This window comes from Nycticebus coucang, chromosome 10 (genome assembly GCF_027406575.1).
Source record: "Nycticebus coucang isolate mNycCou1 chromosome 10, mNycCou1.pri, whole genome shotgun sequence".
NCBI lineage: Eukaryota > Metazoa > Chordata > Mammalia > Primates > Lorisidae > Nycticebus > Nycticebus coucang.
The window spans coordinates 104,254,963-104,268,037 of record NC_069789.1 but is presented as its reverse complement, the minus strand read 5'-3'; the positions used below and the strand labels follow the sequence as shown (position 1 = coordinate 104,268,037).

Genomic DNA, 13,075 nt, shown 5'->3' with positions numbered 1-13,075 from the left:
CCAAAAAGGTCAGTCTGCTCAGGACTCTGGAGAAGTTTGTTGGGTCTAAAACCCTGGCATGGACACAGTTAAGCCAACCAACCTTTGGACTCTCCAGTCCAACCTCTTTATGTTCTACATTCCACAGCCCTCTCAGGCCTCCCATGCCCAGAACCTCTACTCCAGTATTCTCTTCTGAATTCTCATTATTCTCCTGATCTTATCCTATTTCTCTAAAATCACTGACAAGTTATAGTTTCTCCAAGAAGCAACTTTGGAACCTAGAGACAGGACAGATACAAGTCCTGCTTTCGTTTGAAAATCTCCAGGCCACTTAATTGTTCAGCCCCTGTACCTCAAGACTCCTCCTTACATGGCTCCTGGCACTGGCAGCCTTTTCCATCTTGGCCTGGGCCAGCAGTTCCTGGTAGATGGCTGCCAGAGGCTCTCGAAGATTCTCTAGAAGAGCACTGGGATTCTGTAAGGCAGCCAGGGTATCTTCAACCACCCCTCGCTCCACAGCCTCATTGATGGCAAGAACAGCTGCATGGACTGGAAGGGCGAATGGAAACAAGATCAGGAGACCAGAGCACAGACAGTTGCAGGCCACTCTGACATCACCCCCTTCTCTATCCTTGGGGGCCAGGTAGTTCGCTGGCCCTGCCAGGAGAAGTGGCTGGAATACATTTGAGACTCTGAGATGTAGAGCCCTCCATACCCACTGAGTCTGCTCCTGGCAGGACAGAGCCCAGTCCCTACCTGCAGCCTCGTCCACCGAGAGCTCATTGGCCAGGATGCCCCCAATTTTGCTGAAGGCAGGCAGCTGGAGGCCGTATTTTGCCAGTTCAGAGGCCATGTTGCTGAGTTCCTCAGCTGCAATGATATCACAGTGGCCCTTCATCAAGCCCAGAACCTCCAAGACCCTGCCTGGACCGTGGTGGCTGGGGAAGGAGCTAGACTTACCTGTGAATTCCACTTTCCCATATAGATCATGTATCTGAGGGGCCAATCCCAGCCGGAAGAGGAAGAGACTAAGAACATGGAAGGTATTAGAAGGCACTATTCATTTCAACACTGCCCACAGCAGGTTTGTGAGAGATACTGTGGGGGCTCTGGGGTTGAAAGTCACTCAGTATCTGCCCTCACATCACCCCCAATTCATAGGAAGAAACGTCATCACAAATCAGCTCCAGGAAAGTACATACGATAAGTAAAGTGCTGTGGGGGTCTGGGAGGATTGAGGAGGCTTCCCAGAGGGGGACACATTGCAATAACAGGTTACTGGATGGAGGAGGATAGGTGAGCTAAGGCACAGAGGCACAAAAGGATATGGGAAGTGAAGTCAGGTCAGGAGGACATGACATAGTAGACACAAGGAACTGGTCAGGTACTTCCTATGATTTAGCCAACTGGTTGCTATAGCTGGCTGTGAACATAGCCTTCACCATTCACATTAAGTGACTTACATGTGGCATTCTCCATGGGTCCTATTCTGATTTCTTTCTACCTCAGTCACAAGCTGAAGGTCCTACCCTGTGACCTTCCCTCCTCTGCTACTTTGCCTGCCCCTTCCCTTCACCTACACGACACACATACATGTGCCCACACACATATTTGTAAACCCAAATGCTCACACCTATAATCCCAGCACTCTGGGAGGCCAAGGTGGGAGGATCCCTTGAGCTCAGGAGTTAGAGACCAGCCTGAGCAAGAGTGAGACCTGGTCTCTACTAAAAATGAAAAAAAAAAATAGCAGAGCAGGCTCAGCACCTATAGCTCAGCAGCTAGGGTGCCAGCCACATACAATGATTGGAGCTGTCCGGCTCGAATCCAGCCCAGGCCCGCCAAACAACAAGGACAACTACAACCAAAAAACAGACAGGCACTGTGGTGGATGCCTGTAGTCCCAGCTACTTGAGAGGCTGAGGCAAGAGAATCACTTAAACCCCAGAGTTTGAGGTTGCTGTGAGCTGTGACGCCACAGCATTCTACCAAGGGCAACAAAGTGACTCTGTCTCAAAAAAAAAAAAAAAAAAAAAAAAGAGTTTGGATGGCTCAACACTCATAGCACAGTGGTTACGGCACCAGCCACATACACCGAGGCTGGCGGGTTTGAACCCAGCCTGGGCCAGCTAAACAATGACAACTGCAACTAGAAAAAAATAGCCAGATGTTGTGGCGGGCGCCTATAGTCCCGGCTACTTGGGAGGCTGAGGCAGGATCATTTGAGCCTAGGAGTTTAAGGTTGCTATGACCTAGGCTGAGGCCATGACTTGGCACTCTAGCCCAGACAATGGAGCAAGAATTTGTTTCAATAAATAAATAAATAAATAAATAAATAAATAAAGCCTCATTCTCCTGAGAAGTGCTCCCTATAGTCTACTCGCTATCTTTCTTGCTTTGTTTTTTGCTGCTACTGCTATTTACATCTAACTAAAGGAAACTACAGAGCAAAACTTGTGGTTTCTCACCTGAGAGCATGAATGCAGTAGACCACCCGGGGCATGTTCTTCTTGTCATAGATGTCTGTGGTCTCTGGAAAGAAGGTCTAGAGGGAAACCAACTGTTACTGCCATTGAGGACCTTTAAGCAGCACCAGAGATAGAGAGAGCGGGCCAAGGACAGGATATTCCTGTGCTAGCTGAAGTGTGTACTCCCTTCTGCCCAGGGCTTCTTGGTCAGTCTCCCCAGGTATTTCCAGTCAGTCCCATGTAAAAGAAAGGCACTGGTGACACATACTAAGCCAAGACACAGACACACAGTCACAGGATGCCCTGGATGAACTGAGCACAGATGGGGCTATCAAGGATAGAAGATATCAGCCACATCCTCCAGGAAAAACAAGCCTCCACCCATTTTACAGACACAGTGAACCTGCATCCTTTACCTTAAACGCTCACCAGAAAGGTGGGAGACCGCAGAGCTGGTCACATTCCATGGAGGCCCAATGAGGCATATGTTGTGAAGGACCACAAAGGTCTCAGGGTGTGTTATCCTATCCCCAGGCCAGAGGCCTTTGTTTTGTTTTATTTTGTTTTTGAGACAGAGTCTCACTTTGTCACCCTCTATAGAGTGCTGTAACATCATAGCTCACAGCAAACTCAAACTCTTGGGCTCAAGTGATTCTCTTGCCTCAGCCTCCTGAGTAGCTGGGACTACAGGCTTCCACCACAACACCTGGTTATTTTTAGAGATGGGATTCTCACTCTTGGGTCAGGCTGGTCTTGAACACATGAGTTCAGGCAAGCCACCCACCTCAGTCTCCCACAGTGCTAGGATTAGGCCAGAGGCCTTTGATCAACAGGGACCCCTCTAAGAACTGAGTTTCCCCAAGCATGGCATCCCATGCCACCTAGCAACTATAATGAGGCCTAACCTCAACACAGCTTGGTTACATTTAGGTTCATAATAAAGAACCAAATCTAAAGACTTAACTGCTCTAGTCTTACTGAGGATACATGCCCTCTGCTGTTCCTGCCTTCTTTCTTTACTGCTATTTCCTGTCTTATAGTTCTTTATTTACTGCTATTTCCTGTCTTATAGTTCTCTTCTACAGTGAAGAAAAACAAACCAGAGAGAAATCTTATATTGTGGAACTCTATCAAGCCTTAATTTGTATAGTTCTTTACACAGACCAACATCACAAGAAGGACAGGGCAGGGATCACTGTCCCCATTTTACAGATGAAAAACTGAGATTGGGCTAGATGTGGTGGCTCACGCCTGTAATCACATTTGGGAGGCCGAGGCATTTGGATTGCCCAAGCTCACAGGTTTGAGACCTTGTCTCCCAAAAATAGCCAGGTGTTGTGGCAGGAGCCTATAGCCCCAGCTACTTGGGAGGCTAAGGCAAGAGAATCACTTAAGCCCAAGAGTTTGAGATTGCTGTGAGCTGTGACACCACAGCACTCTACTGAGGGCGACAAAGTGAGACTCTGTCTCAAAAAAAAAAGGAAAGAAAGAAAAAGAAAAACAACTGAGATTCAATAGGTAGAAGGACTCATGTTGTGGGTCCAGCTGGGGTCTTGGGCCCAGGCAGCTCACACAAAGTCTATCACTATAGATGGGCACACCCTAGCTTCACACTGGTGGGAAATTCTGATGGGAAGACAGGGCTGGCTGATATAAGCCCCATCTCCTGCATTACTGTGTGTCTGTGGCTGAGTCTTAGCTTCTGCTATATAATGGAAATCATACCACTCAGGCCAGGGAGGCTTCACCTCCTTTTATCCATAGGGAAGTAGAAACAGAGAAAAAAATAATCTGATTCAAAGACAAACTGCCCTAAGGACTCTTCTCTTAGATTAAGTTAGTTTAGAAGACACATGGAGATGGGGGCTAAAGGGTCTGGGTAGACAGAGTGTGGGGTTGAGAGTACAGGTGAAGAGTAAAGATGAATGCCAATCTCAAAGCCCAGTGTTACCGAAGGCAGACCAATGTGGGCTATTGCAGATAGCCAAAAGTTGATATTGTCTGTGTGACGGAAATGCAAGCCAGTTGCCTGAAAGGGAAAGAAAAGAAAGAAAATCATAGTTATTAGACAGCCCAAATCATAGCTTAAAGTTTCAAGAGGGAGGGATGGGGAGACTCCATTTGTGGCTTTCTCATCTCCTGCAGGGCAGACAACATAGATAGAAACCACCAGGAATGGATGATCCAGTTGGACATTTGGGAAGGGCAGCGTAGGGAGGGAATTAATAATCCAGCAAGGCTTCCTAGAAAAGGGCAGTCTAGGGCGGCACCTGTGGCTCAGTGAGTAGGGCGCTGGCCCCATAGACTAAGGGTGGCAGGTTAAAACCTGGCCCCAGCCAAACTGCAACAAAAAAATAACCGGGTGTTGTGGTGGGTGCCTGTAGTCTCTGCTACTTGGGAGGCTGAGGCAAGAGAATCTCTTAAGCCCAAGAGAGTTAGAAGTTGCTGTGAACTGTGATGCCACAGCACTCAAGCGAAGGCAACATAGTGACACTCTGTCTCAAAAAAAAAAAAAAAAGAAAAGGGGAGTCAAGATCCAGGATGGGAAGGAGAGCACAGCCAGGCTGGTGAGGGCACATAAAAGGAGCAACACACCCAGGAAGGACCTGCACAATGGCAAAGCCTATGTTCCCCTGAATAGGGACTGTGGGCAGCTCTCATCTCAGGGCATCTTAACAACTCGTAGCAGGTGTCCCTGCTGTAAGGACAGTACACACCCTGATGTGGGAGACACTGATGAAGACTGTGTCCCTGCACAATGATTAATAACACCTCCTTTCATCCTTAAAAGTGCCCAGGTTTGGACAATAAATTACCCTATGAGGGAGGTCACCCTACCCTCACAGCTTCAAAAATGAGTAGTTTGAGAGGAAGAAGGTAGAAGGTGGAGTTCACTATTCCCCACCTGGTACCGTAGCTGCTCCATGTCATAGATCTTCTTCAAGGGAACCACGGAGGGTGCAAAACAGTGGCCCAGCTTGGCTAGCAGCACTCCGTTCCGGAGGCTTTCCTCCAGCTCCACTGGGGAAGGAAGCTCCTCCTTCAGGCAGGCCTCCATCCAGCTACAAATGAAAGTACCTTCTCACTCATTCTGGCAGGCTGCAGTGGTTTATTGTAAGTGCTGTGCCTTCCCTCATTCTTTCCCCTTAAGTGGCTCCTGACCCTCCCCTGCCTCCTGTTCCTGCCTTACCCCAACTCCCCTCTCTGCCTGTTGCCTGGCTGTTCCTGCCTTCTCTCAAGCTGCCCCAAACACCTGGATCAGCCAACCCTCAGCCCTACGTACCCCAGAAAATCTTTCCTGACAGATCCTTAACCGGGTATCTTTAGCAAGGCTTGAATACATTCTCCCTGTTACATAACTTCTCACTTAGTTTACACATTTGACCGTTAAACCAAATTGAATCTGTTTACCTCCCGCACTTTGCATTGTTCTCTGAGAACCCAGGTAGAGAAAGGTCATGTCTGCCCAAAATGATCTATACAGCTCTTAACCGGGCTTTGATGATGATAAGGGTGGTATGGAACCTCCAGGTTGATGGAAGGGTAGAGGCACAAAGAGAGAGAAAGGTCACAGACCTTGGAATCAGAAGGCCCACTTTCCACAATTTCTCCCCCACTTCACCTAGCTAAACCTCAGTTGCATAATCTTCAAAATGATGTCGGGCGTGGTGGCTCACACCTGTACTCCCAGCACTTGGGAAGCTGAGGCAGGTGGATTGCCTGAGCTCATGAGTTTGAGACCAGCCTGAGCCAGAGCGAGACCCAGTCTCTAAAAAATAGCTGGGCATTGTGGTTGCCTGTAGTCCCAGCTGCTTGGAAGGCTGAGGCAAGAAAATTGCTTAAGGCCAAGTGTCAGAGGTTGCTGTGAGCTGTGACACCACAGCACTCTACCAAGAGCAACAAAGTGAGACTCTGTCTCAAAAAAAAAAAAAAAAAAAAAAGATAACACCACCTGTACGTCCTGCTTCAGTGGGCAGTGGCAGTAGCCAGGATCAAATGAGTTAGTGAATGCAAAGAAACTTATAAATGTAAGTGTTATTACAGCTGATAGTATTTTTTTTTTTTTTTTTGAAACAGAGTCTCACTGGTAGAGGGTCGTGGCATCAAAGCTCACAGCAACTTCAAACTCTTGGGCTTAAGCGATTCTCTTACCTCAGCCTCCCAAGTAGCTGGGACTACAGGTGCCCGCCACAACACAAGGCCATTTTTTTGATGTAGTTGTCATTGTTGTATAGCTGGCCCAGGCTGGGTTTGAACCCACCAGCACCGGTGTACGTGGCCGGTTCCCTAACCACTGAACAATGGGCGCTGAGCCAATGGCTGATAGTTGTATGAGGGGATGAAGGACTCCTCACGTGGGCTTTCCAACTTCCCTACACGCTGAAGTCTAACAGGAAAGAATCCGTTTCTAGAGAAAAAGCAGTCACACTTCGCTTCATACCTTCCTTGCCATTAACACCTGATTTTTCCTGACTGCCCTATTCTACTGACTTCCTTTGAGAACATTAAAAATAGGGTGGCGCCTGTGGCTCAGTGGGTAGGGCACCAGCCCTATATACCGAGGGTGACGGGTTCGAACACGGCTTCGGCCAGCTAAAACAGCAGTGGCAACTGCAACAAAAATAGCTGGGCGCTGTGTCAGGTGCCTGTAGTCCCAGGTACTCGAGAGGCTGAGGCAAGAGAATCGCCCTAGCCCAAGAGCTGCAGGTTGCTGTGAGCTGTGACACTACAGCACTCTACTGAGGGCGACAAAGTGAGACTGTCTCAAAAAAAAAAAATAATAATTCTGCCAAGGCCAGGTGCAGAGGCTCACATCTGCAATCCTAGTACTTCAGGAGCCCAAGATGGGAGGATTGCTTGAGGCCAGGAGTTCAAGATCAGCCTGGATGACATATAGACCTTGTCATTAACAAAAATTAAAAAATTAAGCCTGGCATGGTGCCTCACGCCTATAATCCTAGTACTCTGGGAAGCCGAGGCAAGTGGATAGCTTGAGCTCACGAGTTCAAGACCAGCTTGAGCAAAACTGAGACCCTCATCTCTACTAAAGAAAATAGAAAAACTGAGGCAAAAAAGATCACTTGAGTTCAAGTTGGAGGTTGCTGTGAGCTATGACACCACAGCACTCTCTCCAGGGCAACAGATTGAGACTTTGTTTCAAAAAAAAAAGAAAGAAAGAAAGAAAGAAAAAAGAAAAGGCCCGGTGCGGTGGTTCACGCCTATAATCCCAGCACTTGGGAGGCCAAGGCAGGTGGATTGCCTGAGCTCACAAGTTGGAGACCAGCCTGAGCAAGAGTGAGACCCCATCTCTAAAAAATAGCCAGGAGTTGGTTCAGTCCTTGTAGCTCAGCGGCTAGGGCGCCAGCCACATATACCAGAGCTGGCAGGTTGGAATCTAGGCGGGACCTGCCAAACAACAATGACAACTACAACCAAAAAATGGCTGGGCATTGTGGCAGGTGCCTATAGTCCCAGCTACTTGGGAGGCTGAGACAAGAGAATTGCTTAACCCCCAGAGCTTGAGGTTGCTGTGAGCTGTGTGTCACCACAGCACTCTACCCAGGGTGACTTACTGAGACTCTGTCTCAAAAAAAAAAAAAAAAAAAAAAATTAAAAAATTGGCTGGGTGTGGTCAATACATGCCTGTAATCCTAACCCACTTTGGATACTGAGACAGGAAGATACCTTGACCCTAGAAATTTGAGGTTACAGGGAGTTATGATCATGCCACTGCACTGCAGCCAAGGTCACAGGGTGAGACCTTATCTCTCAAAACATAAATAACAACAATGTGGTTGGGCACGGTGGTTCATGCCTATAATCGTAGCATTCTGGGAGGCGGAAGCCAGTGGATTGCCTGAGGTCACCAGTTTGAGACCAACCTGAGCAAGAGCGAGACCCCCACCTCTAGAAATAGCCAGGCATTGTGGCAGGCACCTGTAGTCCCAGCTGCTTGAGAGGCTGCGGCAAGAGAATCACTTGAGTCCAAGAGTTTGAGGTTGCTGTGAGTTGTGATGCCACGGCATTCTACCAAAGGCAACAAAGTGAGACTCTGTCTCAAAAAATAAAGAGACCAGCAAGGGTTAACAGAGTGAGATCCCCATCTCTACCAAGAAAAATTTTTCTTTAAATCAGCCGGGTGTTGTGGTGCCAGTGGCTCAGTGAGTAGGGCCCCGGCCCCATATACCGAGGTGACAAGTTTGAACCTGGCCTGGGCCAAACTGCAACAAAAAAAATAGCCAGGGGCGGCACCTGTGGCTCAAAGGGGTAGGACGCTGGTCCCATATGCTGGAGGTGGCGGGTTCAAAAACAGCTAGGCATTGTGTCAGGCGCCTGTAGTCCCAGCTACTCAGGAGGCTGAGGCAAGAGCATCGCCTAAGCCCAAGAGCTGGAAGTTGCTGTGAGCTGTGATGCCACAGCACTCTACCAAGGGCGACAAACAAAGTGAGACTCTGTCTCTAAAAAAATAAAATTAAATAAATAAACAAATAAATAAATCAGCAGGGTGTGATAGTGCATGCTTGTTGTCTCAGCTACTTGAGAGGCTGAGGCAGAGGATCCATCACTGCATGCTAGCCAAGGCAACAGAGCAAGAACTCAGCTCTCAAAAAAAAACAAACACACAAACAAAAAAAAACTGGGAAAGGGACATGGGCTGCTTTGAAGTAAAGAAGACTTGAGAGGATGGAGGGAGGAGGGTGGGGCCTTAGTGTGTGTCACACTTTATGGGGGCAAGACATGATTGCAAGAGGGACTTTACCTAACAATTGCAATCAGTGTAACTGGCTTATTGTACCCTCAATGAATCCCCAACAATAAAAAAAATAAATAAATTAAAAAAAAAAAAAAAAAAGAAGACTTGAGAGATATGCAAGCAAATATAATAAGTGAAAGTCTTTAGAGCCTTATTTAAATAAGCTAATTGTAAAAACAATTTTGTTTTATTCTGTCATCCCGCTCTAGCTATAAGAAGCTATCTTTAGACAATCAAGCAAATTTGAAAATGGCATGGGTATTGATCTTACAAGGATTTACGAATAATTTAATTGGGTGTTATCATGGCATTGTGGTTATATAAGTGAAGGTACATATATTTTAGAGATATGTAGTGAAGTATGCAGGGGAGTAAAAGATTTGATTAGGATTTGCTTCAGAAAAAAAAAACCACAGCTATTTCAATTCACCCTTTCCCACAGAATGGGCCCTGTCTCATTGCATTTGCTTTGGCAACAGATATCTAGGGTGGGAAGGGTGGAAAAGGGAGACCAGGACTCTTCTTACCGCTTGGCTTCCTCCAGCCGGCATAGGTACTGATAGGCAACATTCTGCCGCCTCTGCTCATCCATCTCTTCAGCTGTGAGGCGTTCATCTTAGGTGTGAAGGGAGATAAGGGCAATGGAGCATTAGGGGGGCTTTGAAGCTTCTTCTTAACAGACTTCCCTAGGCAACCTGCAGCATCTCCCATGTGTCCCTCTTCCTCTTCCCAGGACATCCTTAAACAGGCAGCTCCTATACCAGAGGTACTCCTTCTCTTTCCTCTGCAGCCATCTCCCCATTCTCTTCCTCCTCAAGTCTACTCATGGCCCTTCCCTCCATACCTCCCAGCTAGCATGTCCAGAGCCCTCCTTGGCTAGAAATTTAGCTTCTTATCTTATTCCTAATCAGACTTAGTTCTTCAAGAACTGGACCTGTATCATCCTTGCTGGGTACTCTGTCAGAAGCTAGGTACAGAACCAACTAGGAATCTCATTCAACAGCCATTCATTCATTTAATACCTCCTTTATATCAGGCACTGGGCTAGTGGACCCCTACTCTTAAGAAATAAAAAGACCTTTTTTTTTTTTCTTATTTTTTTTTTTTGTAGAGACAGAGTCTCACTGTACCGCCCTTGGGTAGAGTGCCGTGGCGTCACACGGCTCACAGCAACCTCTAACTCTTGGGCTTACGCGATTCTCTTGCCTCAGCCTCCCGAGTAGCTGGGACTACAGGCGCCCGCCACAATGCCCGGCTATTTTTTTGTTGCAGTTTGGCCGGGGCTGGGTTTGAACCCACCACCCTCGGCATGTGGGGCCGGCGCCCTACTCACTGAGCCACAGGCGCCGCCCGAGACCTTTTTTTTTTTTTTAAGACAGAGTCTCACTTGTTGCCCTAGGTCGAGTGCCCTGGCATCACAGCTCACAGCAACCTCAAACTGTTGGGCTCAAGCAATTCTCTTGTCTCAGCTTCCCATGTAGCTAGGACTGCCACAACGTCCGGCTATTTTTAGAGACGGGGTCTAGCTCTTGCTCAGGCTGGTCTCAAACCTGTGAGCTCAGCAATCCACCACCTCAGCCTCCCAGAGTGCTAGTATTACAGGCATAAGCCACCATGCCCAGCCCAGAGATTATAATTAGAAGTGAAAATCATGATAAGTAACTAACTACATTCAAATGTGATAAGTATATTATAGCCCATGAATAAAATCTATGGAAGAAGCAGAGGAAGCAAAGGATTCTACCTATGAACTAGGTCTTAAGGGATAAACAGGCAGAAAGAGGAAAAGGCAGTCCAATGTAGGGGAACACCACTCATTTGGGATTAAGTGGAAAGACAATGAGGATTTTTAAAGATCACAGAGGTATTTTTACTATCCTTTCTGCTACAGGTCACCTGAGAAGGAAAATAACCTTCAAACTAAATAAAATGTAGACAACATTCTGACCTCCAAATTCAAGAATAGAGAATCCCTTAAATGAATGAGACAACATTCATACTTTGCCTTAGCCACAGCGTCACTTTATCCCTTCTCCCTCCTTAGGAAGACAATACAAAAAGCAAACAGATAGGACAAGAGAAAGCTACACACACACACACCAAGAAAATAAACCCAGAAAACTTGAAAAAAGAGCTCAGTCTGTCTTTGACTCAGCACTTAATGTCATTCCCAGTCTTTGTCTTATTTCCTTATATTGCATACTATGCAGTATGACTTGGGAGAGGGCAGGGCTTATTTGAACTGGCAGTTAAGCAAGTTAAAACACACACACACTCCAAGTACAGATTTCAAAGCACTGGCCAACTGCAGGAAAGTCATCAGTTCCTCCAATGGGGTGTACAAGGAACAAATGTTGGTTGTTAAGCATGGAAAATAAACCAGTAAGTGAAATGACATCACTTCAGAGCTATGAACTGAGACTGTGAGATGGGAGGGACTTTGTCCACACACACTGCCTGCAAAAAAAGTCTCCCTGTCCTCCTGCCCTTCTCAGGTTTGGAACCAGCATTCCTTTAATTTCAGAGGAGTGGACGTGGACTTTGCTTTTAGAATCCTACTAGGGAGGAATGAGGGAGGAAGAAAAGAAGACAGGGGAATCAATTTTGCCTTTCATTCAAAAAATTAGAGGGAAATCTCTCTGCCTTGAGGGAAATCTCTCTGCCTTCCCATTCTTCCAACTCTTTTCTTTCTCTAAAGAAGCGTTTTTTGAAAGTAGTGCCCCAAAGACTTTCTGCCTCATAATTACCCGGGGTGAGGGTGAACAGTGCGTGTTATAAATGCGGGTTTTATGGGCCCCTCTAGGCCCGTGGAGCAGGAACCCCAGGATAGTGCTCATGAATCTGCATTTTAACAAGCTTCCCAGGTAATTCCCGCGCCCTAAAGTCTCAAAGCAGAGGAGTCCCCGTGGTCCTTTGGGTGTCCTATCCCACAGCAGCGGTTGCAAGTGTGTCACCACCAGTAGCTGCTGACTTTTAAGGAGCCTACACTCTCCAGACCCCCGAGCCGCCAACTTGGAAATAAGACAGAAAGGGCTTTGTATGCTTTAAAGCGCGTCTGGTCAGCGCGGAGGCTTTCCCAGCTCAGTCCCTTCTACGTCCCGCCGCCCCCAGCCCGGCCTCCTGGGATTGCCCAGCCGCCGGCCCCGTTCTCTCTCGCGACCCAGCCCCGCGCCTGTCCGCCCTCCCAGGACCCAGACCCCAGGTCGGCCTCTCCCCGGACCCAGACCCCCGCCCGGCCGCGCCCCTGACCCAGCCTCCCGCCCGTCCTCGCTCGGGACCCAGACCCCAGCCCGGCCGCGCCCCGGACCCAGCTCCCCGCCCGTCCTCCCTCGGGACCCAGACCCCAGCCCGGCCTCTCCCGGGACCCAGACCCCCGCCCGGCCGCGCCCCCACCGAGGCCCTCTGGGACCCCTCAGGCACTCACAGGCCGTCCGGCCCGGGCCCGCTCCTCTTCCCTCCATGTTCCTCCTTCCAGGTTTGAATCTCCCGCCGCTGGGCCACCGCCCTTCTCCGCGGCCACCGTGGGACGGGCACTTCCGGTGGCCGCAGAGCGCCCTGGGAGCTGGAGTCTCCGGCTGCCGGGGAGGCTGTTGGCCCTCGGGGCTGGACCCCCCGCGGCGCGTCCGGGACATTCCCGCTGACTCCTGTCGGCCTCCCCCTGTGTTTCTGGGCCTGCTAACTCGGGTCCCCCCGGGTACTCTGCGCTGAGCGGGTGCGGGGAGAGATGCAAACGCTCAGGCCAATTCCTGGAAGAGCTTGCTGCCCCGGCTGGAGCGATAGATGGGTGGTCAGGCCAACCGGAGGCCAGTGATCCGCGGAGGGAAGACGTCCCAGTGGAGGGAACAGCTGGTTTGGGTTGAAAAGTGCAAGA

The 13,075-nt window shown here is 48.8% G+C and overlaps 1 protein-coding gene across 5 annotated transcripts in view; it reads right to left on the bottom strand.

Annotated features, from left to right (window-relative positions):
- IQGAP3 (IQ motif containing GTPase activating protein 3) overlaps positions 1–12,710 on the bottom strand; it is a 47,612-nt gene extending 34,902 nt beyond the window's left edge. For all 5 annotated transcript variants that reach the window (XM_053604526.1, XM_053604528.1, XM_053604530.1 and 2 more), the window contains exons 1-8: positions 12,629–12,710; positions 9,732–9,819; positions 5,356–5,512; positions 4,402–4,479; positions 2,451–2,527; positions 943–1,010; positions 739–852; positions 353–531 (exon numbers count right to left, since the gene is read on the bottom strand). In XM_053604526.1, the coding sequence (XP_053460501.1) occupies positions 353–531; positions 739–852; positions 943–1,010; positions 2,451–2,527; positions 4,402–4,479; positions 5,356–5,512; positions 9,732–9,819; positions 12,629–12,665 (798 nt within the window). In that variant the 5' untranslated portion in view covers positions 12,666–12,710. The remainder of the gene's footprint in view (positions 1–352; positions 532–738; positions 853–942; positions 1,011–2,450; positions 2,528–4,401; positions 4,480–5,355; positions 5,513–9,731; positions 9,820–12,628) is intronic.
- Between the last annotated feature and the right edge of the window lie 365 nt (positions 12,711–13,075).